The sequence below is a fragment of the Umbelopsis ramanniana genome (assembly GCF_025399195.1).
Source record: "Umbelopsis ramanniana AG unplaced genomic scaffold K450scaffold_19, whole genome shotgun sequence".
NCBI lineage: Eukaryota > Fungi > Mucoromycota > Umbelopsidomycetes > Umbelopsidales > Umbelopsidaceae > Umbelopsis > Umbelopsis ramanniana.
In genome coordinates, this window is record NW_026252105.1 from 314,060 (window position 1) to 335,177 (window position 21,118).

Here is a 21,118-nt window from a genome sequence, read left to right on the forward strand (position 1 = left end):
ATTGTAAAGACCAGTGATTACGATCTAGTTAAACCACAAGGAAAAGAGGCAGAGTATACAAAAAAAAAGGTAGCAAAGAGAAAACATTATGAGAAGCAGAAAAAACCGATGATGTTTGCATTAAAGATAAACGACATAACGAAGCAAAAATAAGAACAGAAAAAAGAAAAAAAAAATGCACACGGATATCATGTTACTGACGAAGTCGAGGTTGATAATGGTGATTTTGCATCTGTGGACTTTGGCATGGTGGGCTGTTGAAGGTTACTTGAAGCAGTTGGTACATTCCAGATGTCGCAGAACTGCTTCAGTCGGTTCAAGATGATCTGAGTAGTAACAGGTTTGTTCAAGATATCATCAAACGCTCCTGCCAATTGAACAGTATGTTCGTACGCTGTTACCGCGATAATAGGCGTTGTGGAGTTCATATTGATGGTAGATTTAATCATACGAGCAGCTGCTTCTCCATCAACTATAATTGGGAAAAGTGCAAGAACAGGTCAGATAACTAGCATGCAAAGGAAAGCCATATCGCGTTTCAAAAAGACTTACTGATTGGCATGCGAATGTCCATAAAGATGATATCAAACTTTACACCACCCATAGCACATCGGATAGCTTGGGCACCATTACGAACAACGACACATCGACAGTTCAGTGTATAAAGTATGGTTTCAAGAATTTTGCAGCTGATGGGATTATCATCGGCGATGAGACAGTCAATCTTCCTAGGTCCGAGACTGCTGGATCGAGGGCGTTCACTGTCAGATTGTTGAAGAGGATGTGGTTCGTTGGTGATGGAAACTTGCGTAGTAGATGTAACGTCGGTTTGCTTCAAATTAGTTTGGCTGTCGCTTGTTGGGCGTACACGGTCAATGGGAGAAGGTGTGGTAGTTTTGCTTTCAACTTCAGATAATGGACGTCCTTTGGAACCAGAAGCTGTTGTACTGGTCCGTAACTTGGTAGGGAGGGAACCTCGTCGTTTGATAGGCTCAGGTAACAAATGCGCATGCGAACCCACATCGACGGGTCGTCGTTGGTTCGTTTTTGCTGAACTGGATGGTGATAGAGAAGGTGGTGATGCTGGTAGCGAAGATGAAACAGGTGCTATTCCCAGTGGTGAAGGTGAAAGTTCTAATTGAGAGGCAAGCTTTCTGCGATTGGCTACGGGTAGTGACCGATGGATAATTCTGCCGGTAGCAGGGTCAATGTTCATACCACTGGCGACACTAGCAATGATACTCTCGTGCCGAATCTTTCTAATAGCATCCTCGTTCGCTTTCTCTAGCACAGGTAGATTTTTGTATACAAATGTACCAAAGTCTGCATTGTCGCTCGCGCCGGATTCACTCTTGTTATTGGAAGAAAGATGGGATGAAGCGTCGTCTGTTGTGGACATACTGCCACCTGGTGTTTGATTTTCCTGCTGAATGATGGTTTTAGCCTTTTCAACTTGGGCTTTGGCAGCAGCTTGAATATCTTCATCGTCCATCATGGCATGCATGGTCGCACCACGAGCATCAAAGTATTCCGTATCTTCAAGATTGACAGGGTTGGGCTTGAAAGCTGGCGACTTGGTCAACAAACAGTCCCAGTCAATATCTTTGAAGAACGGATGTGATCTGACTTCTTCAGATCCATTTGCACCCAATCGTTTGGAAGGGTTGGTATCCATCAGGCGTTCCATAAAATCGCGCGCTTCAGGTGAAATAGAAACCTCGTTTTCGTACCAGTCGATGCGTCGAGACAAGATATTTTCAAATACTTTGTCTGGGGTTTCGGCATGGAAAGGTGGGAATCCGTAAAGGAACTCATAACAAATGACACCTAGAGCCCACTGCAAATGCAAGTGTCAAGATGAATTGCATATAAAACTTTCATGAAATATGGGAGAAAAAAATAAAAACTTACCCAATCGACCATAGCATCTTGGCCAGTTCCTAAAATGCTTTCTGGAGCAAGATAATCTGGTGTTCCAATGGCTCCTCGCGGAGAATCGGTGCGCTCACTCTCGGTCCTATCTCTATCAGCAAACATAAAGCTTGATGCTGTGATACTTGACGATACAGAATGGCTGAGCATGCTAGGCATACTGCTTGTATTACTGTGTTGTCGGTTGTGGTGAGGAGTGTCCTCACCAGCAGTACTACCTGCATTTTCAGGCGACTTTGTGCCTTCAGGTATGCTAGGTACAAAATTAGGCGTACCAGAACCGCTTCCTTCACCAGATGTAGAGCTTGCCATAGATCCTCGCCGACTGCGATCAAACAAAAGACCAAAGTATGAATGTCTATATGTGTTTGGTGAAACGGTATCAGCATTTTGTGCAGGTGGCGTATGGGATCTTGAAGGAGCCGGTGAAGTTGGTAGATGATGACCACCGTGAGCTAGTGAGTTCGCCATTTCATCTCGAACACGTCGATCCAAAAATCCAATCCTGGATAGACCAAAATCTGTAAGCTTAAGATGTCCATATTGATCAATGAGCAAGTTATCCGGCTTTAAATCACTATAAAAGAAATACCGTTAGCTTTAGAGTTCATATTAACCACATATCACAAAAGTTCAATGTAAACCTACCGGTGAACAATGTTTCTCTCATGAAGGTAGCTGAGACCAAGTGTCACTTCCGCGAGATAGCTTTTGGCCCAATCTTCTGAAAGGCTACCAATGATCTTAATAAGGGCAGAACAATCACCTCCATTCAAGTACTCCATAACCAGATAAAGGTAATCCTTAGATTGAAACGTATAGTAAAGTTTGGTGACAAATGGACTGTCGGTTTGAGTCATCAAAATCATGCGTTCAGCCTTGACATTAGTGACTTGATTCTTTGCAATCATATCCGACTTTTTCAAAAACTTGATGGCATAATAGTCTCCAGTTGCTCGCTTCTTGGCTAAGAACACAGATCCAAAAGCGCCTTTGCTAATGGGCTTGATGATATCGAAATCCTTGATGCTAGGTGGGGTAGGTCTGGAAGTGGCAGACAAGGGAAGCGGCGATAACGGCGATTTTCCGAGCATGCTAGAACCACTACCAGGACTGCTGTTGCCAGACAAACTACCTTCGTTGAAGTTTGGCAATATTCGTGGACGTATTCCAGGCGATCCAACCGGTGTTTCAATGGTTTCCATTTCCATGATGGGAGGCGATGTTGGTACCAAAGAGGGCTTTCGCTTAGGTGCTTTCGTTCCGCGAGGTACAACCTTGAGATCCACTAGTTCGCGACTTTTCACTTTGCTGGCAATGGTTTTGGGAGGAGTACCAGACTCCAGAACGCGTGACAGGGTATCGGCAGAAGGTTTCGATTCGTCCTCGTGTTCCGTTTGCGCATTGGTTGGATCATTTGCATCACTGGAGAGTCGATCATCACTCTCAGGAGGGTTGTCTTGAAGAGCATTGTCTTCCGCACCGGTGACAAATTCAGACCAGCCAGCATCTTGATCCATCAACTGTTGGAACTCCAATCGAACTTGTTCATTGTATTCCAAAGTATCACGCATACGGTTCACGGCATCGATTTTGCCTCGCACCATCACTTCAACGTCTTTCACAAGGTTAGCCACTTGTGGATCATCGGCAATAGGTGGTCTCCAGTACATGATATGTACCATTTTGGACTTGGATCGCGGTGACTGAAGCATTCTTGGGGATCCTTCTGCTTTCCATTCGTCATTCTGTTCCTCATTGTCAGTTGCACTATTGTCACCACCAGGGATCGATATACTTAGAGCAACATCAAGCGTCTCCAAAAGTTCTTTGTAGACTTCAATATTATTTTTCTTCATATCCATTGGATCCATAGCCTGCTCAAGATCGACAACATCAAGTAAGCTACGATTCTTGCCATCGCTTGTTTGTTGCTGAGACATGGTATCAATCGAAAGGCTCTTCTGAGCTAATCCATCGACTGCCTTATTGATAGGTTGCGCCTCTGATTTGCTGAGCTCTTCGGTTAGGTCGTCATACATATCTTGCACATGTTGACGAAGCTCTCGTGTACTGTCATCACACATCAAACAATCCATCTCGGCACGATGAATTTCGACACATAGTTCCGAGTGTTGTTCAAAGAACGCTGTAACAACCCATTTTTCACAGATTCGACATAAAGCAGGTGGAAGACTCAGCATGGAATGACGGCTGGCTGTTGTCAAATCAGTGGATGGCTGACCGCCTTGCGATATGGCACGTCGCATCATAGCACCCTTTCGACTAGGCCCAAGGGCTTGATGGTCCACTACGGCTTCATCCCACTGCAACGTTGGAGATTTTGTAGGAGCAAGAGGTGGTGTGACGATGGTAGGTTCAGACATGGATCGGGTCCTCCGACGCGCCCTTTCTTCTTCTTCCAAATCATTTTGTTCCTCCTCCAACGCATCTTGCATGTCATTCCAGCGCTCTTCCTGAGTAGGAGTTTGGTGGCCGGGGCTGGTAGCTTTGGGGGATTTGCTCAACTCCTCTGATTTGGGAGTCAACATGGGTTCGACGACAGACCATCGACGAGTACCGATGGGCTTGATGACCCACATGGTGTGACTTGGTTCTGCAGTCACTCGATTGTACATGAGCATACCTTTGCCTTCGAGCTCAATTTTATCACCGTCTGATTGAACCAGAGTGAATCGCACCTCTATTGTTTTAGAGTCGTCAGACAGTAATTGCTGTGTAGCTTCAGCAAAAACACATTGATCTTCGTAGGAAAGAAACTGTGATATGGGGCAGCCAATGACCGAGGCAGGGTTAGACCTATAAAAGATTGGATTGGGAAAAAAAAAAGGGGGATTTAAGAAAGTGTAAAGGCGGTGAGAAAATCAAAACTAAGGTCATCCAAATGAACCCGTTTAAAACAGGTACATCGATTCATGCACTTACCCAACTACCAATTGCCAAACGGGACTAAGGTATCGCACTTCAACTGTACTGAGACTGAGTTCCATGACAATAGTTGTATTCTGACCTCGTTCAGCATCCAGCTGCAATTGATCACTGTCGTTCTTTTGATCATTAAAGTCAGATCGAGAGTCCATAGCATCCATTTGCTCACTATGACGCTTGTGCATCATGATGGTCTCTGAGCCTGATGAAAGAGGGGTAGCTGTAGCATTTGAGCGTTGATCTTCGTATTCATCTGGTTCGGTTTCGGATTGCTCCTCAATGATAGGCTCACCGCGAGCAGGTGGTAGCATATAATTCGAGCTCCAAGTACTACTAGCACCACTAGAACGACGACGATAATCATGTGCACGGTCATTTTCTAACCCACCGTCGTTACCATCCTCATTCTGTGTGGTTTTACTGGTTGCTTGGGTGCCTGACGATGTGAGTGAGAAGGAGTTGGCCCAAAAGCCCCTTTCAGCCTCCCACCATTCCACGACTCGATTGAGAGCAGCAACGCCAAGGAGTAGTCGAACATACCATTCACGGCATGGCCACTTTGGATTTTCGTCCCATTTGGCTCCTAGCTCTTGTATGCGAGACACAAGTTCAGCACACGTTCCAGAATTTTCAAGGAAAGTATCCAAAGGCATATCAAGCACACTTTGGGCCAAAGATATCAAATCTTGGAGTGTCAATATGAAGGGTGTAGGAAGATATGAATCTTCTGATATGAGAGTCAGCCTGGAATTGACATGCGATAAATGAGCAGGCATAGAATCAGACGGCGTCAAGTTGCCAGCATTGGGTGGCCCAGATGGAGGACTTTGTAAATTCGAAACGTCATCTTGATAATTGTTTCCTTGTAGTTCTTGCTTCAATTGTTCACTCAGTTCTTTCAATTGTTCTTGATCCGAACCACTATCATCATCATCCGATCGTTCCAAACCAAGGAAGGCTTCTTCACCCTCATCTATACCTTGCAGGCTAACTTGAAGATTTCGCTTTCGTCCCATAGATGGAGACATAGGAGACATAGCAGCCGTTGGACTTGGAGGTACGATGAGGTCAGGAGTCATGCTATGATTTTCCGGTTGACTAGAAAACGAGGCTTCGCGCTGCAATGGTTCCATGGGTTCATCTTCCTCAAGCTCCTCACTATCAGGACTCGACACACCATGTTCTAAAACTTCATCGACATCCTCGACATATTGCAATCCACGTTCAACGTACTCGTTAAGACCATCTATGATAAGACGAAGGTCAGCATCACATACTTTCTTGGCATATTCCAAGCGTGACTTAATGGTGTGTCGAATGCGAATCGTCGCAGGTGATGCTTTTTCTTCCCCTTCTAGCTTTTTTCCTGTAATGCCATACTCTTCTGGAGTACTCAGGCCGGACCCTCCCGTACCAAAGAACGCCGTAAGCGAAGACTGCCCTTTTGAATCTTCACTGTTAGCATAGCCTTGTGATGACAATGACGGTGAAATGCTAGAATCATGACTAGTCACAGAACTACCGTAACTGAACGGAGCAAGACCAGGTGTATATGAAAACATTCGCTGAAGGCTAACAGATGATGGACCTGAGGGTGGAAGGTAAGCAGCGGGAGGAGGGGGGCCGGGACGTTCTGGTGCAACGACGGGAGACGCAGAGAGCGATGATGAATTTGAAGCAGACTTTTCCTGTGCCTTGGGTACAGCAGCCTTTTCAGCCGCTGCAGATGACAGATGAGCGGAAAACATGTTTCGAATATCATCCAAGTCGAGTGAGAGCTGATAACGATGTTTAGCCATGGCTGTTTGGTCCGAATCGTCTTGACTAGCCAAGTTAGACATTCGGCGCTGGGTCATACTTGGAAATCGGTCTTGACCAGCACTGGTCGATAAAGGTGTTGGATGCACTGCCAAAGCTCCTGATGGCCGTCGCCGGTGCAAGGTGTGTTGTACATTATTCTTCACAGAAGACCACCATGGAATCAACATTCTATCTACTATATTTTCATCTGACTTTTGAGAAGATGCGTTATCATCGGGTTCATCCATAAGCGTATCAAGGTCCGTTTCGGTAAAAGACGACCTTGGATTGTTTGATGCTGTGATGGTGTCAGGGTTGAGACTAGTGGAAAGGGATTCAAAAGATTTTCGTCTCTGCAATTCAGCATCTTTCATCTTTCGATATTCTTCTACCCAGTCGACCCATGGAATGCCTCCAACATCCTTCCAACCTTTAGACCATTCGCCAGACCGCGATGATTCACCATATGCTTCGCTTTCGTAAGAAGACACAAGAATAGTAGGGGTTAAAACATCACCAGGTTGGTTCTGCCAGTTGTTCGACGACCTCATTTCTCGCTGGATGTGACGCGGAAGTCCAGCTGGTATGGGTATACGGTTGCTTCCGCGAGGTGAATCATCCGCTGGTTCTGTACCTTTTGCGGGTTCCTTTGACGGTTCAGATGCCTTTACCGGTGACTTTTCAAGACTAGGAATAGTGGGCAATGAATTTGATCGACTATGTCGCTTCCATTTACGCAACTTCGCGGCTCTGGATAGGAACAAAATGTTGGCATACATCTGTTGCGATAAGCGTCGATTCCATGCAGGCGGTTGAATATGTGACACAGCCGGTTTGCTATCGGTATCCATGTATATTGAATCATGCATTGGCTCTGGAAAGAATGGTCATGATTAATCAAAGCAATCACAGGATGAATGAAAAAGAGCTATAAGCAGCCAAAAAGGATCAACCAAAAAACGTATCAGTTAACTTACTGCTGCTAGATTCCGGCCATCCAAATGCGTCGTTCACAGCAGGCAAAACACTGTCATCATCTTGCAATAAATGTGGAGCTGAAGTACTTGCTGTTGCTCGACTAATAGACATTAACTTCTTGTTCTCCTTCTTCATAATGGGTCGAGGGTACGGAGTATTGAGCAACGAAGAGGGGAAAATGGGAGCTCGAAGTTCTTTAAGACTAGGATCCAAATCATTTGGACTATATGATCGTCGTATGCTGTCACCAGTCAAATCACTAGGACCATCATCATCGAGACTCATTTCTGTGACGTCTCTGTCTCGATCTGCAATGGAAGATGTTCGCTTCACTTGAGCCTGCTTCTCTTGGTCAGAATAGCTGTGGAACTGCCTTCTGAGGAAGGTTTGCAGTGAGGTTTGATAACCAGGGAGGTTTGTCGCTTTAGAAGTAGATTGTTCATCGGTATTATTTTCGTCGGATTCCATATCATCAAACGTATGAAAACTTGACAAATTGCTGGTTGCAATCGTATGTGTTCGACCTCTTTGGCGACCAAATGCCTCATCCATGGGAGCTATCACCACAGGGTTGGGTGAACTTCCACTGACTATGCTGGCGAGTTCTTCTGAGGGTATATTTCGCAACATGGACATGGACGATCTTCGACGATGGGCCTTGGTCTGAGCATTTGGTTTGGTACTAGAAGTTGGACTGACTAAAGAGGATGAAGATGCTGTACGCTCTCTTTTAGAACTTATTAAGGATTTGTTGGCACTGAGAGGTGTGACAGGTGATCTATGATCAGAAGGGCTAGTTGGAGCAGCAAAAACTTCTTCCATGTTCAAAGGTTGAGGATACTGGCGAGCAATAGGTGATACTAAAGGTGAATGCTCATCAACACTGTTGGCTGTCAAAGTTGACGATATGGACGGTGTACGTTTGTGCTGAAAGATTTCTCGGAAACCAGTGGGCAACACATAAGGCGGTGGAAGAGACGAAGGGTTTTGCTGGTTATCATTAACGTCATCGCCATCGGTGATACTGCTATCCAAGGTAGACGACCTTCTGGGCAGTCGCTTTGACATCACATCCACCAGGCGGGATGAATTTTCAGATCCAGAGCTGGTAACATCGGTGGAACTTTCTCTGCGCCGAATGGTATGTGTGGGTATATTCTTTGCGCCACTGGAATCTGCCATTCTGGAAATTGAACCGGTTTTATGTAATCTTGTATTGGAAAGAGGAGGTTCATTCTCATCGAATTCTTTGCTTGCAGCAAGCGATGGAGAGTAACCCCCTGAAGTCATCATGGAAGCTTGAGAATACATGAGGGCTGGTGAACCAGTCATAGCGGAATTCAACCCTTCGGCAACCGAATTCTTTCTGCTATGAAGCTGTCGGGTGCTTTCCGTACCGCTAATGGGAGTGGAAGGTGCGCTGCCAGAACTAGCTTCACCATAAGGTGAAAAGTTCGTCGTAATGGGCGGAGGATGGGCAGCGTTGGCATCTATCCAGCTGGCGCGTTTTGATTTAAGCATGTATTTTCCACCACTACCCACTGGGGGACTCGCATATTTGGGTGATGCATTTGATTGTTGATTGTTGAGCATGGTGGATGTTTGAGATTGTGAAATAGGGCTTTCATTAGTAAATGAAGAAGCTGCAGACGGGGAAGCTCGATCCGCATATCCGCCAGGCGTATCTGATGGTTCCGGTTCACTTGCACTACTTCCATACTCCATATCATGTAGTTTCGAGATCTTTTTCTGAATTATACCAGTGCTGCCAACCACAGGAGACATGGCTCTTGCTGGACTAGTATGACCAGTCGAAGACTTTGCCGACAAAGCTGGTGAGCCTCCATCATTTTCTTCTTGTGATCCAGCCGAAGATGTGATAGGTGAGAGGACAGGCAGATTTGATGAAGGTGAATCAGACGCTCTAAGTTCACTGACATTAAAACTGTTGATGGACAGTGAATTACGGCCATGGCCAGAAGTGGGTGTGGACAACACTGGACTGTCGTTGTTATCGTCAACGGAAGAAAACGATGAACGGCTAGTATGGCGCTTCAACAATAAAGGTTGTGGTATAGGAACACTTCGCAGTTTTGATGAAGAAGTGGTTGATGATGGCGGATTGGATATTTCGGCTGACGTAGTGATAGCAGAAAGAGAAGCATCTGGCGCTCTGGAAGATGAAGCCAAAAGCGTGGCAGGTGGTGGCGACGATTTACGAGAAGGCGGCAATGGCGGCCGAACAGAGTCCTCAGAATGCTGCAAGTGACTCGTTTGGAGTAAATTTGGAGGAACTGTGATTGGTTCACTGGGTGACTTCGCATGTGCCGCTTCTGCAATCGCTTTAGACAGCTCTGATGCACTTGGGGTGGACGCTGGTAAAGCTGGTGGCTTTTTGGTCATGTCGGGTTCGGCAGCACTCAGTGACCACACAGCATTAGGCGGTTGTGCTTGAACGACTTGCTCACTGACGCTTTCGGGGTTCTCTAGTTCAGAAACGGAGTCGGCTGTAGAAGACTCCAGAGACGAAGAAGAATCCTTATTCTTTCGATCCATATGAAAGGGGTACAACTTTCGTTTATGAGAGTTTCGACCGGACTGTTTTGATGTGGTGGTGGTTTCTGACTTGGAAGCTACCGGCTGCGGTTGTGAAGGTGAATCGCCTGGCTGTGGATCTTCAGCATTTGGATTCAAAGGTGAAGACCGCTTTGCTCGCGAAAGTTTTTGAGAGAACAATTTCATATTGCTCCTTTTTACTATGTATCAACGGTAAAAAGATCAGAAAGAAAGAAAAGGCGAGACGAGACGAGACCAATGGTGATCGGTTGGATTTCGATCCGTGGGGGAAATTCAAGAATTGAAGATAATGCTTATTTGCGCACGTCGTTTGGTAGAAAGCTTCAGAATAGGGAATGGTGAATAAGCTATAGAATGGAGAGATAAGTCAGCCAATGAATGTGGGGTAGACAGAAAAAGCTATGAAATCGCCATTAGGGGAGGCATTGAACTCAAAACATACCAAAATGCGTAGCAATTCAAAGACACATCAATGCAATAGCTATAACCAATCGAACTGTCATCAAGTCAAGTGAGCTTCTATGAGGATTTGTCGAGTTGGACTGCAGGCAACAGAATTAAATGCAAACGTTGCTGCAAAATTAGAGTGCGCTGGTATCCAAACGTGCGGGTTTTTGCCGTTCCAGCCTCTGGCGGTCCGACTTTGACTTCCCGCCAAAAGCCAACCTCTAACTGTGACGTGAGGCATTGAATAGTTTGCACGGTTGAATTCAATTTTTCACTGCAAGTTTACGTCACCGATTTTTTTTTTCATCGCCTTCGTAGAATATCAAGTACTGCGACCCTCATCTGTAAAACCCATTTCTTGTTTTTGTTGTTACTACAGCGTTAATTACAACCGAATATGGCTGATACCGAAGAAAAGAAGATTGTCACCGAAGAGCAGGTAATGACAAACAGCCGATCTGGCATTTGGTGCCATGGATCCGCAGCACTGGGTTTTCATCGATGGCTTCACGACCTGAGCACCCACTAACTTTGCCATTTGCAGGAGGAAGTTGAAGCCTCTCCCGATGTCCACTTTGAGCCTGTTATCAAGCTTTCCGAAGTCGAAGTAAAGACTATGGAAGAAATGGAGGACGTTCTCTTCAAGATGTAAGTCATTTTTCGTCTTGTTTAAAACTCCTGGGGCGCGCGCTTGGTTGCTACGCTTGCCGACGCCACCGTCCTGGCAAAGCACCCAAAAATATTCATTTCGCCCACGGTTCTTCACTACAACATTTTTTATTAACCTGCTCTCTCTGTAGGCGTGCTAAGCTCTTCCGTTACGACAAAGGCTTGAAGGAGTGGAAGGAGCGTGGTGTCGGTGATGTCAAGTTCCTGCAACACAAGGACACCAAGAAAGTTCGTCTTTTGATGCGCCGTGATAAGACTCACAAGGTTTGCGCCAACCATGCCATCACTTCTGAGATGAGCTTGTCTCCTAACGTTGGATCTGACCGTTCCTGGGTTTGGAATGTTGCCGCTGATGTCTCTGAAGGTGAAGCCAGACAGGAAACTCTCGCCATCCGTTTCGCCAACTCTGAGAACGCCAACCTCTTCAAGGATAAGTTTGAAGAAGTCCAGAAGATCAATGCTGGTTTGACCGACGGCAAGACCGAAGAAAATGATGAGGAGGAAGATGACGAAGAAGAGGAAGAAGAGAAGAAGGATGACAAGAAGGAAGAATAAGGAGATGTTGAACACTGCATTCGTACCTTCAATAGCTCAATTAAACGACGCTAGACTATCAATGCTTTCTCAACTTGTTTTTACATGATCAAATATACCTCGTATATTTTATTTTTTTCAGTCAACCATTTCTTTTCCCATTAGTTGTTACTTTCCTTTGGGAAGCCCAATTTTTCTATAGGTTTGGTATTTCGTACCCTCACCTTCGGGATGTTGTTTCTGTAGTCTTCAGACCTTTCCGTTGCTCTCTTAATTATCAAAATACAAACCCTTTGCGGTATCGAGTTTAACCAAGTATATTAAAAAGAAAAGAAAAAAAAGAGGGCTTTGACCATCTAGTTCGGACATTAAGGGTAATTACATTGTCAGGAAGTTTGAATAAACAAAAGATCGGAAGAAGAAGGGGGGAAAACTAAAAAGTGTCAAAGTACAAAAGCAGAAGGGGTATAGGATGTACATTTGCAGTGTGAAAAAAGACATAGAATGGAAGCAACAGATAAATATGAACAAATGAACCGTAACAAAAAATAGTTGACAAAAAGAATAGGGTATGTTCAACTGTTCAAAAAAATTAGAACAAGCAAAAAAATATAGAAATTGTTCACAGGTGTCGAATGCGCTTAGGAGATGTAGTAGGGTTGGCGGATTTACGTTTCTTGTTGATAACAGGAATTTCATCAGAAGCCTCGGCATACGAACTGATGTCTGATTCAGGCGAAGACGTTGCAGACCAGAACTCTTGACTAGATGTAGACCATGACGGACTACCAGGTGGCGACGCTGTTATGCCTACTCTTTCGTAAAATAGCATATAGACTTCATCGTCGGCAAGTGTATCTCTAGATACTTCTGTAGCACGGTTGTCATCAAAACGAAACCATCGACCATCATTACGTCCATAAGTAAGGTAATGGCCAGAAGACAAAGTATTACCCCGATGAACAACAGCAGCCGACAAATCGTATTTGACGTGCTGTTCAGTGTTAATGGGTTCCAATACCAGGTCGTCAATAGGGAAGGAGACATGCGACGCTAGCTTGCAAGCACGAGGGCGTTGGCTTTCCAACATGCCGAATCGTTTTATATGAAGGCAGAGGATTTGAGGCAGTTGCATAAGGGAGGATTGCTTCGTACATTTGCCTTTACATTTTTTGCATTCAAATTCTTCCAGTTCCGTAACCTTGGTAAAGTCATCGATGCAATCTATGGAAAAATCACGGTCAAAATACAGTTGGGTGACATAAATGCTAAATATATCAAAAACATACCCCTAAGAGAACAACCAGTTGATTTTTGTTGTGACCGCGTTCTTCGCTGGTATATGGCAAAATGATGGGGTAAGTCGAGAGACAGATCTAAGATAGAGGATTAGTCCATGGGTGTTTTCATATTTTTGCATGATGTTATGCAACTTACCAAAAAATGGCTCTTCCTTTCGAATGGTGTAGCCGCAGTCTTTGCAGGTAATCTGATGGGTGGCAAGTGTGAGCGTCATGTGATAGGATAATTCAATGTCCGTCAATATATGACGAAAGTCCATCCGATGACTGACCTTATTTAATAAAAGACCCCGAAAAAGTGAGTCCAACCCGCCGGGATGCTTTGAGTCATTGGAAGGGGTGGTTTCGTCGATGATGGGCGTGGTCAATGGTAACTTTTTCGGAACGGTTTTGTAAAATCGGTCTAAGAAATACGTGAAAAATTCCTGGGCATCTTGCTGCTCAGCTGGGCTGAAACTAGTGATGGCTTTCAACACAGTGTCGTACAAGGAGAGCGGTGATATAGGCACCAAACTAGAGCGATATGACGACGGAGGCGGCTGGGTCGCTAACCAGAGCTCTTTCATGATGCGACTGAACTCGACAGCGATCGATGTACTTTCAGCATCACTGTTGCGTCGTCGTGCACTGTTTTGTAAGCACTGGTCTCGCACGGGGGAGCAATTACTAAGAGCTTGGATGATAGAGTTCATAAAGCACGTATTTCCCAAGTTTTGAATACCACGTATGCCGCCTGATGTTGTTGACGATTCTGAGCCACTGGTGACAGAGGAGTCGCCGTCTTCTTCATCGTCTATTTCTATATCAGAAGACTTTTCATCGTCTGTGTGTAAACGGGACGACCGACGGGGAAAGGCTTTTTGAACGATTTGGCGTGCGAGGGATGAATAGTGACGACCAAAGACCTGCTTTCCACAGTGCAAACTAGGATGGTGTGTTGATATTGGGTGGTGCATGGAATAAATACAAGTTAAAGAAACAACCTACCACATTGGGTTGAGGGAAGAAATATCCATAGCCAGCGGATGGTCATGTGCCTTGCAATGATCTTTGTGGTCGGGTTTCTTTCTTAAAAAATACTTGCTGCAGCCAACATAAGCACAAGACAAGCACAAGTTCAATCTATCGGTTGCTTGACAATCTAAACCAAAAAATGGGATATTTAACATGGACTGAGCTTAGTTTTACCTCTCTTTCTATTCTATTTTATTTTTATTTACCTTGACACTGGAGACGTTGTGTTTTTTGTGATACCAATTTCCCTTTCAGTATTGACCCAATGTCAAGATTCATCAGATGAGAACACGGTTCACTGCTCATGATGAGTCTCTTCTTATTGTGAATTTAGGCGATTGGAGAATGGAAGTAGAAAAAAAAAAAGCAAGTCAAAATTTTTTTTGTTGAAAAATCTCCTTCGTGCCAATAACAGAACTCTGCCAATCCCCGCATTTTGACGGCGTGGCAAAAAACCCTTATAATGAAACAAATGCAATACGAAATGTTTCTAGTTCTATTGGATAGAAAGATATGATACGTAGTGTCCAATCTCTGCTGAAGATTTCATCCATCAATTCACGTTCGTCGAATGAAGATATTGCTGTCGTTCTACTGCCGTCAGTTTGCCTGGCTTGGCTTGATCTGAGCTGAGCTGAGATTGATTCAAATTCATTTCAGCCTCAGCTTTTGCACTATAACGGAGAGGCTGAGCTTCCCGTAGCTCTTCACTTTCTTTTAATTCTTATGCCTCCTGCAAAACCTATTGGCGAATTGGCTGTAGTCGCCCTCAAAGCCGTAAGTCTCAAAGTCAATCAACGAACCTGCCTCGCATTTAAATAACTGAACCTGTGTTTATCTCTCTCTAGCGCAATCTCCCTGACAGAGAGGTACCATCTGATAACTAGATCTCCGCCACACAGAAGACATAGACTGATCTCGCTTCTTTCTACAGATTGTCGGCAAGCAAGATCCGTTTTGCGTGTTTCGGTTAGGTGACCAAGCCAAGAAGACCAAAACTGACCATCGTGGTGGCCAGCACCCTCTATGGGACGATCAGGTTGGTTATTGAATGGAACATATAGAGTGTATCGACGGGTCTTGGCATGATGGTTAATATTGTGCAATCCGTAGGTGAACCTGATTGTTCCGGAAGGGAAGACAAAAATGATTGTTCAGCTTTTTGATGAAGATAAGCGAAAAGAGGACTTGATTTCTGAGGGCGAGGTTGACTTGACCCACGTTCTTAAGGAAGGCGAACAAGATGGTAAGAAATATGGATTAACGCGAACCGCCCAAGTGCCTTTACTGAGCCGTATTTCTTGTAGAATGGTTTGATCTTCAATACAAGGGACGTTCAGCTGGACAAATCTATCTTGAGCTGACGTTTTACTCTGCTGTAAGTCGATGACGGAAATATGGCATTTGGTGACCACAGGATTAATTTTTTTTTTTGGTTATTTTTAAAAAATATACCTAATTCAGTCAGCACCACCAAGACCAACCAACCAACCAGTGCGTATGCCACCGCAGCAACGTCCACATGGAGCACCTGTACATCCGCAACAACGTCCTGGTCCTCCTCCACCAGGTCAGAATGTACCTGGCGTTGGCCCTGCTCCATACCGTCCACCACCTCCTCCTGAACAGTTTCAACAAGCTAACCAAATGGCACGGCCGCATGTTCCACCACCCTTGAACGGGCCACAGGCTTCATCTAACTCGACTCCGTTATATCCACACAATCGTCCTGCTAATGCAAGGCAATCGCCACCTGGAGCATATAGCCGTCCTCCTCAAACATATCCTAGTCAACCCGCTGGTCCACCGCAATCATATCCCAGTCAACAGGCTGGTCCACCGCAATCCTATCCTAATCAGCGGCCTGGCCCACCACAAGCATATCCGAATCAGCCATCTGGTCCACCGCAATCCTATCCAAGTCAACCGGGTGGTCCACCCCAAGCGTATCCTAACCAGCCGCCTGGTCCACCCCAAGCATATCCCAATCAGCATCCCGGTGGTGGTGGTTCACGTCCCCCGCCAGCTCACTCTCCTCCGGATGGCTATAATCGACCCCCTTACCCACTATCTCAGCAACCTCCAGGTGCCTATCCCCCGACTCCTCCGCAAAACCAGTCGACATCCTTATTGACTTCGGCTTACAATCCGCAACACCGACCACCGCCCCCAAGCCCTCACTCTCAACAGTATCCGTCTGGTAAGTGATATGAAAATAATTAATAAAGGGTAGGGAACAGTAGGACTGATGGCTTTGACAAATAGGTGGATTTTCCGGAGGATTTCAGTCAATGCCGCCACCACCGCAAGGTCAGCGACCACCTTATCCTTCTCCTGGAGGAGGTCCTTCCATGACCATTCCGGAACCTCAGCATTATTCCAACTACCAACCGTCTTTTGATGATAACGGCCAGCCTTTTGCAGCCCATAACAGCCCCTATCCTTCATCAGCGGCGCGTCCAATGCCTGGTTACCCACCTTACCCACCTCGCTAAGTAGGATCTGCGTGTACCATAGAGAGAGAAAGCGCGCGCCCCCCAGGTAATGGTGGGAAGGCTTTGAGTAGGGAGTGAATGCGTACCAGCTGCTCACATTGTGGTAGCGTTGGTTATTCTTTCTCGATTTTCTTTTATTTTCTGCAATCCTCATGTTTGGTATCAAAAGCAACGTTTACTTCTATGATTCCGTTTTATTTCTGATTAACTGCCTCTTTTTTTTTTTTTTTTATAAACTAAAAAATATATTAAAAACAGGGTGAACCAGGCACTCGCCTATTTCATTTAATCTACTATTTAATATTGAATGAGTGTCCAGGGAATAAGGGAGGAGCAATAGAGGTACTGGGTTTTAACAAAGTTAAGTAATGGATTGAGCTGTCATCATTTTTTTTTTTTAATGTAAGTTTTGGGTGGGTTTGCTTAGAGTGAAATGCTTTATAACATAGAGGGTGTCGAATGCTCTCTTTTTTTGGGGGGTGGGTGGGTGAATGGATGGGTTGCGCTGGGTATGCGATTACAACTTGGCTGTGACGGTCTGCTTGTCAAGTTCATCGTACATGGCCTTGATTTGATCTTGGTAGTACTTGGCAGCTTGAGGACGCTTGACCTTCATGGTAGGGGTCAATAATTCATTTTCGATAGAGAAAGGCTCGGACTCGAGATAAATCTTGCGAGCGTATTCGAAGCCACGAAGACCAGCCTTGCGACCGGTCTTATCCATATCCGCCAAGATGGCAGCATTCACTTCGGGGTGCTTGCAAAGCTCTTGGTATGAGAGCTTCTTGCCAGCAACGCTAGGAATTTTGGCGGCCAAAACATTCAGAGCTTCGGGGTCAGGAACGATGATGGCGACCAAAGAGCTTTGAAGAGAGTCACCGTGGAGGTAGATCTGAGCCAACAAAGTGTTCTTGGCATAGACATTCTCAATCTTCTCAGGAGCAATGTATTCACCTTGAGCAAGCTTGAAGATATTCTTCTTGCGGTCAATAATGATAACGCATCCACGTTCATCAATCATACCAATGTCACCAGTCAACAACCAACCCTCAGAATCAATGGTTTCGCGAGTCTTCTCCTCATCCTTGTAGTAGCCAAGGAAAATGTTGGGACCACGAGCGCAAATTTCACCACGGGGATATGGGTCAGTAGAGAGATAATCCATTTCAGGGACATCTATCAACTTGATTTCGTTGTGAGGGAAAGGAACACCGATGTGACCAGCTCGGTATTCACCAGGGTTGTGACAAGTGCAAGCAGCGCAAGATTCGGTAGCACCATATCCTTCACGAAGGTCAACGCACAGGGCAATTCGAAGGAATTGCATGACATCCTTTCCAATAGGAGCGGAACCAGTGATCATAGCACGAACATGACCACCCAATGCTTGCTTGACTTTGTTAAAGATGATACGATCCCAGAAAGGATGGGTGTAGGAACCACCATTGTGGAGATTCTCCAATTTGGCAGCAACGGCTTTACGGGCAATCACACCAGTAATACCAGGGGCTTCAATGGTCTGAGAAGCAATACGAGCATAGATACGGTTCAAAAGACGAGGAACACTCGCCATGAACGTGGGTTTCAAAGCTTGCATATCATCCAACAATTGCAAGACATCCCCAGAATAGTAACCAATACGACCACCAGCTTGTACCAGACTGAGATCCGTTATACGACCAAAGATATGAGCCAATGGCAAGTAGGAAATGTTAATATCATCTTGGTTTGCATCCAAGTTGTACAGCGAACCAGACAAGGCGGAGACGAAGTTGCGGTGACTGAGCATAGCTCCCTAATAAATTGTCATCCATATTAGCGGTGATTCAAACAGGCAGGCAGACATTAAATAATTATCACATGCCTTGGGAACGCCAGTGGTGCCACTGGTGTACATCAAGCAAGCCAAATCATCCGGCTTAGGGGGACGATGAGCTCGCTTGGCCTTACGTCCTTCAGCTTCCAGAGTCTGCATATCCACCAATACAATGCCCTTCTCCTCAGCCCAAGCCTTGATGATGGCGCTCTTGTTAGGAACGCCGGCTACTGGGGTCTCATCGTCCAATTTATCCATGGAGATGATAACCTGGAGAGTAGGAAGTTTATGCTTAAGCTTCAAAAGGTCAGCAATGTGGTCAGCTGATGTGACAAGGGCCTTAATTTCGGCGTGGTTGGTGACATATTCCACGGTATCGGGACCCAGTGTATCGTATAAAGCAACGGAAAAGTGGCCATACGCAGCTGTGGCCATATCCGCAATAAACCATTCAGGGCGGTTGTTGGCCCAAATACCAATTGGCATACTTCCTTTACCATAGTCCTCGCCAACCACTGAGTCAATCAAATTGAACAATCCAGAACCAAAGTTGGTGATACGGTAGGACACTTGGCGATAGCTCTGCCAGGCATATGGACCGCGTTTTCCGGTCTTTGCGTCAACAATAGGACGCATACCCAAGAGGGGACGGTCACGAGAGATCTTCAAACCTGTGTAGGTAGGCAAAGGTCATGGAAGAAATGAGTAAAGACGCTTCAATGTGGCTAGCTATTGTAACAACAGTTGGTTGAGCCGCCCCTAAACATACCCTGTCGGAAAGCTTCATAGATGGTGGTGACCTTGGGATTGATGTTAGTGAGCAAGTCTTTTGAAGTTTGAGCGTTTCTGTAGACACCTGTAGAAACGGTTAATATACTGAACAAGGCAATACAGTAAAAAGGCTATGCACTGACCAGTTTGACCAGGCTTTCTGGAGTTAGGAACCTCGACAGATTGGTGATTAAAGTCAATGACGCCGTTGACCATTGTAAAAGTGAAAGGAGAATAAGAAGAATATGGACCGGGGAAAGTGGGGCAGAATAAATGTGAAATTGTAGTTACCAAGCTTTTCGGAAAATGAAAATTTGAAGTTTTCAGTCACGAAACCGTTTTACGTAAACCACATTAGCCTTGCCTGCCTTCAAGGCGAGCATCTGGTTGGCTCTAGGTTGGAGGATGAGCTTTAACGAGACTACACATATTTAATAATGGGGCTTTAAGCACGACTGGTGTAGTCTTGTTTCCTTTTCCACCTTTTGCAACGGTTTAACCATGATGGTGGCATAAAGTACCACCTGCTGGTGTGTCAAGTATTCACATGCAAAGCACAAATGTTATGATTTTTCTCAGCTGCGGGCCATTGTTATCCGTGGCAGAGATAATTCGCATGCCTGCACATGTCATTAAGAACGTTTTTTCGAAAACCCGCTCTCAATTAATGTACTCTTACTGCAAAATAAAAGGCAACGTTTTGAATAATTTTTGGTTAAACTTTTAAAACATGTTTTTTATTGTGGGGGGTGTGATGGCATATGAGTTTACTATTATTGTCAGATATAAAGTAATCAGATGATGAGTAAACTTGTTGAAACTTGGAAACTATCAAACCTAAACCGAAACTCACCTCCTTCATGGCCTCCTTGCGGCTCTTGCGGGCCAAGATAGCCTTGCGGTCCTTGTCGAGCTTGAGCTTGGTGACAACAACGTTGGAGGGGTGGATGCCGATAGGGACGGAGGCACCGTTAACCTTCTCACGGGTGACACGGTCGATGTGGATGACCCACTTCTTACGGTAGACCTGAACAACCTTGCCTTCACGGCCCTTGAAGCTGCCACGGACGACCATGACCTCATCATCCTTGGTAACAGGGATAGAGCGGGCCTGAGAGAACAGACGCACAACGTTAGCAAGTGTGACAACGAAAGCCTTATGTATTTCGGGGTGACTAATTTGGACCGCACTGGGGCCGTTCATTAAAGACATTGCCGAATCATAAAAATATTTACCTTGTGCTCCTCACGGAGTTCCTTGGACAAAGCAGCGCTCATAATCTTGCGGCGGATGCTAGAGGGAGCTTGGAAATGAGCCCTGCGACTCTTGCTGCGGGAAGAGCTAACGTCTGAATAGTGGTGGAAAAAAGCGAGAGCGAATTAGCTTCAGCAAAATTGGAGTAGAAGTGTTTGGCAGCGGCGATGGATGAAGGCATGTTCTGTCGTATCAAGTGCTCAGTGAAACCGTTACAGTGTAGGTTGTGTTCATAATCGTTGTGTTTGCCATTTTCTAACACTGGATCTTTTTTTTTTCACATGTAATGTCGCAATGCTCGAATGCTGTAGATCAGTTACCAACTACAAGGAATATATTGTGAAGTCGATGTCGCATCCATCCATCCATCTGCCGTACAGAACATCCATCAATGTAAATAAACTTGTCATTTCATACCGGCGGAAAACTTCATTCTGCGTTGCGTGTAGGAAAAGAGGAAGTGCAACCATCTCATCAAAACGATAGTTGTATGCCTCGTCGGATTCGGTTTAAACTCCGAATTGGGCCAACCCAAGCCGCCCGCACCAAAATAATGTAAGTCGTAAAAGCTAGAATCCAC

The 21,118-nt window shown here is 45.3% G+C and overlaps 6 protein-coding genes across 6 annotated transcripts; 2 read left to right on the top strand and 4 right to left on the bottom strand.

Annotated features, from left to right (window-relative positions):
* Positions 1-102: 102 nt before the first annotated feature.
* On the bottom strand, positions 103-10,522 carry K450DRAFT_236075 (uncharacterized protein). Its single transcript, XM_051588194.1, has 6 exons — positions 7,659-10,522; positions 4,879-7,555; positions 2,581-4,752; positions 1,912-2,509; positions 553-1,837; positions 103-472 (listed from the first exon to the last, which is right to left on the bottom strand). The coding sequence occupies exons 1-6, from the start codon at positions 10,399-10,401 to the stop codon at positions 189-191; spliced, it is 9,759 nt and encodes a 3,252-aa protein (XP_051445810.1). The 5' UTR covers positions 10,402-10,522; the 3' UTR covers positions 103-188.
* A 507-nt stretch (positions 10,523-11,029) lies between these two features.
* K450DRAFT_236082 (uncharacterized protein) lies at positions 11,030-12,208 on the top strand. The gene is made up of 3 exons (XM_051588195.1): positions 11,030-11,122; positions 11,231-11,331; positions 11,484-12,208. Exons 1-3 carry the CDS (start codon positions 11,081-11,083, stop codon positions 11,905-11,907), a joined length of 567 nt encoding a protein of 188 aa, XP_051445811.1. The 5' UTR covers positions 11,030-11,080; the 3' UTR covers positions 11,908-12,208.
* Positions 12,209-12,245: 37 nt separating this feature from the next.
* K450DRAFT_236084 (uncharacterized protein) lies at positions 12,246-14,541 on the bottom strand. Its single transcript, XM_051588196.1, has 6 exons — positions 14,408-14,541; positions 14,175-14,328; positions 13,460-14,111; positions 13,324-13,375; positions 13,176-13,262; positions 12,246-13,110 (listed from the first exon to the last, which is right to left on the bottom strand). Exons 1-6 carry the CDS (start codon positions 14,505-14,507, stop codon positions 12,509-12,511), a joined length of 1,647 nt encoding a protein of 548 aa, XP_051445812.1. The 5' UTR covers positions 14,508-14,541; the 3' UTR covers positions 12,246-12,508.
* Positions 14,542-14,893: 352 nt separating this feature from the next.
* On the top strand, positions 14,894-16,955 carry K450DRAFT_236087 (uncharacterized protein). Its single transcript, XM_051588197.1, has 7 exons — positions 14,894-14,978; positions 15,050-15,070; positions 15,136-15,240; positions 15,315-15,447; positions 15,509-15,579; positions 15,666-16,401; positions 16,467-16,955. The coding sequence occupies exons 1-7, from the start codon at positions 14,928-14,930 to the stop codon at positions 16,694-16,696; spliced, it is 1,347 nt and encodes a 448-aa protein (XP_051445813.1). The 5' UTR covers positions 14,894-14,927; the 3' UTR covers positions 16,697-16,955.
* A 76-nt stretch (positions 16,956-17,031) lies between these two features.
* Positions 17,032-19,534, bottom strand: K450DRAFT_236093 (uncharacterized protein). Its single transcript, XM_051588198.1, has 4 exons — positions 19,427-19,534; positions 19,282-19,368; positions 18,557-19,183; positions 17,032-18,487 (listed from the first exon to the last, which is right to left on the bottom strand). The coding sequence occupies exons 1-4, from the start codon at positions 19,497-19,499 to the stop codon at positions 17,214-17,216; spliced, it is 2,061 nt and encodes a 686-aa protein (XP_051445814.1). The 5' UTR covers positions 19,500-19,534; the 3' UTR covers positions 17,032-17,213.
* A 516-nt stretch (positions 19,535-20,050) lies between these two features.
* Positions 20,051-20,496, bottom strand: K450DRAFT_198403 (uncharacterized protein; the record flags this gene model as incomplete). Its single annotated transcript, XM_051584574.1, has 2 exons — positions 20,051-20,053; positions 20,137-20,496. 2 exons carry the CDS (start codon positions 20,494-20,496, stop codon positions 20,051-20,053), a joined length of 363 nt encoding a protein of 120 aa, XP_051445815.1.
* Positions 20,497-21,118: the final 622 nt, after the last annotated feature.

Bases quoted from the DNA above. Each gene is read 5' to 3' on its own strand.
- K450DRAFT_236082 (XM_051588195.1), top strand. From the start codon at position 11,081: ATGGCTGATACCGAAGAAAAGAAGATTGTCACCGAAGAGCAG. The intron at 11,123-11,230 runs GTAATGACAAAC...CATTTGCAGGAG, and splicing joins AGATTGTCACCGAAGAGCAG to GAAGTTGAAGCCTCTCCCGA. The intron at 11,332-11,483 runs GTAAGTCATTTT...CTCTCTCTGTAG, and splicing joins GAGGACGTTCTCTTCAAGAT to GCGTGCTAAGCTCTTCCGTT.
- K450DRAFT_236075 (XM_051588194.1), bottom strand. From the start codon at position 10,401: ATGAAATTGTTCTCTCAAAAACTTTCGCGAGCAAAGCGGTCTTCACCT. The intron at 7,556-7,658 runs GTAAGTTAACTG...CATTCTTTCCAG, and splicing joins ATGGCCGGAATCTAGCAGCA to AGCCAATGCATGATTCAATA. The intron at 2,510-2,580 runs GTAGGTTTACAT...TTTCTTTTATAG, and splicing joins GAGAGAAACATTGTTCACCG to TGATTTAAAGCCGGATAACT.
- K450DRAFT_236093 (XM_051588198.1), bottom strand. From the start codon at position 19,499: ATGGTCAACGGCGTCATTGACTTTAATCACCAATCTGTCGAGGTTCCT. The intron at 19,369-19,426 runs GTCAGTGCATAG...CCGTTTCTACAG, and splicing joins CAGAAAGCCTGGTCAAACTG to GTGTCTACAGAAACGCTCAA. The intron at 18,488-18,556 runs GTGATAATTATT...TTTATTAGGGAG, and splicing joins CACTGGCGTTCCCAAGGCAT to CTATGCTCAGTCACCGCAAC.
- K450DRAFT_236084 (XM_051588196.1), bottom strand. From the start codon at position 14,507: ATGAGCAGTGAACCGTGTTCTCATCTGATGAATCTTGACATTGGGTCA. The intron at 13,376-13,459 runs GTCAGTCATCGG...GCCACCCATCAG, and splicing joins GGGGTCTTTTATTAAATAAG to ATTACCTGCAAAGACTGCGG. The intron at 13,111-13,175 runs GTATGTTTTTGA...ATTTTTCCATAG, and splicing joins AACTGGTTGTTCTCTTAGGG to ATTGCATCGATGACTTTACC.
- K450DRAFT_236087 (XM_051588197.1), top strand. From the start codon at position 14,928: ATGCCTCCTGCAAAACCTATTGGCGAATTGGCTGTAGTCGCCCTCAAA. The intron at 15,071-15,135 runs GTACCATCTGAT...TTCTTTCTACAG, and splicing joins GCAATCTCCCTGACAGAGAG to ATTGTCGGCAAGCAAGATCC. The intron at 15,448-15,508 runs GTAAGAAATATG...TATTTCTTGTAG, and splicing joins TAAGGAAGGCGAACAAGATG to AATGGTTTGATCTTCAATAC.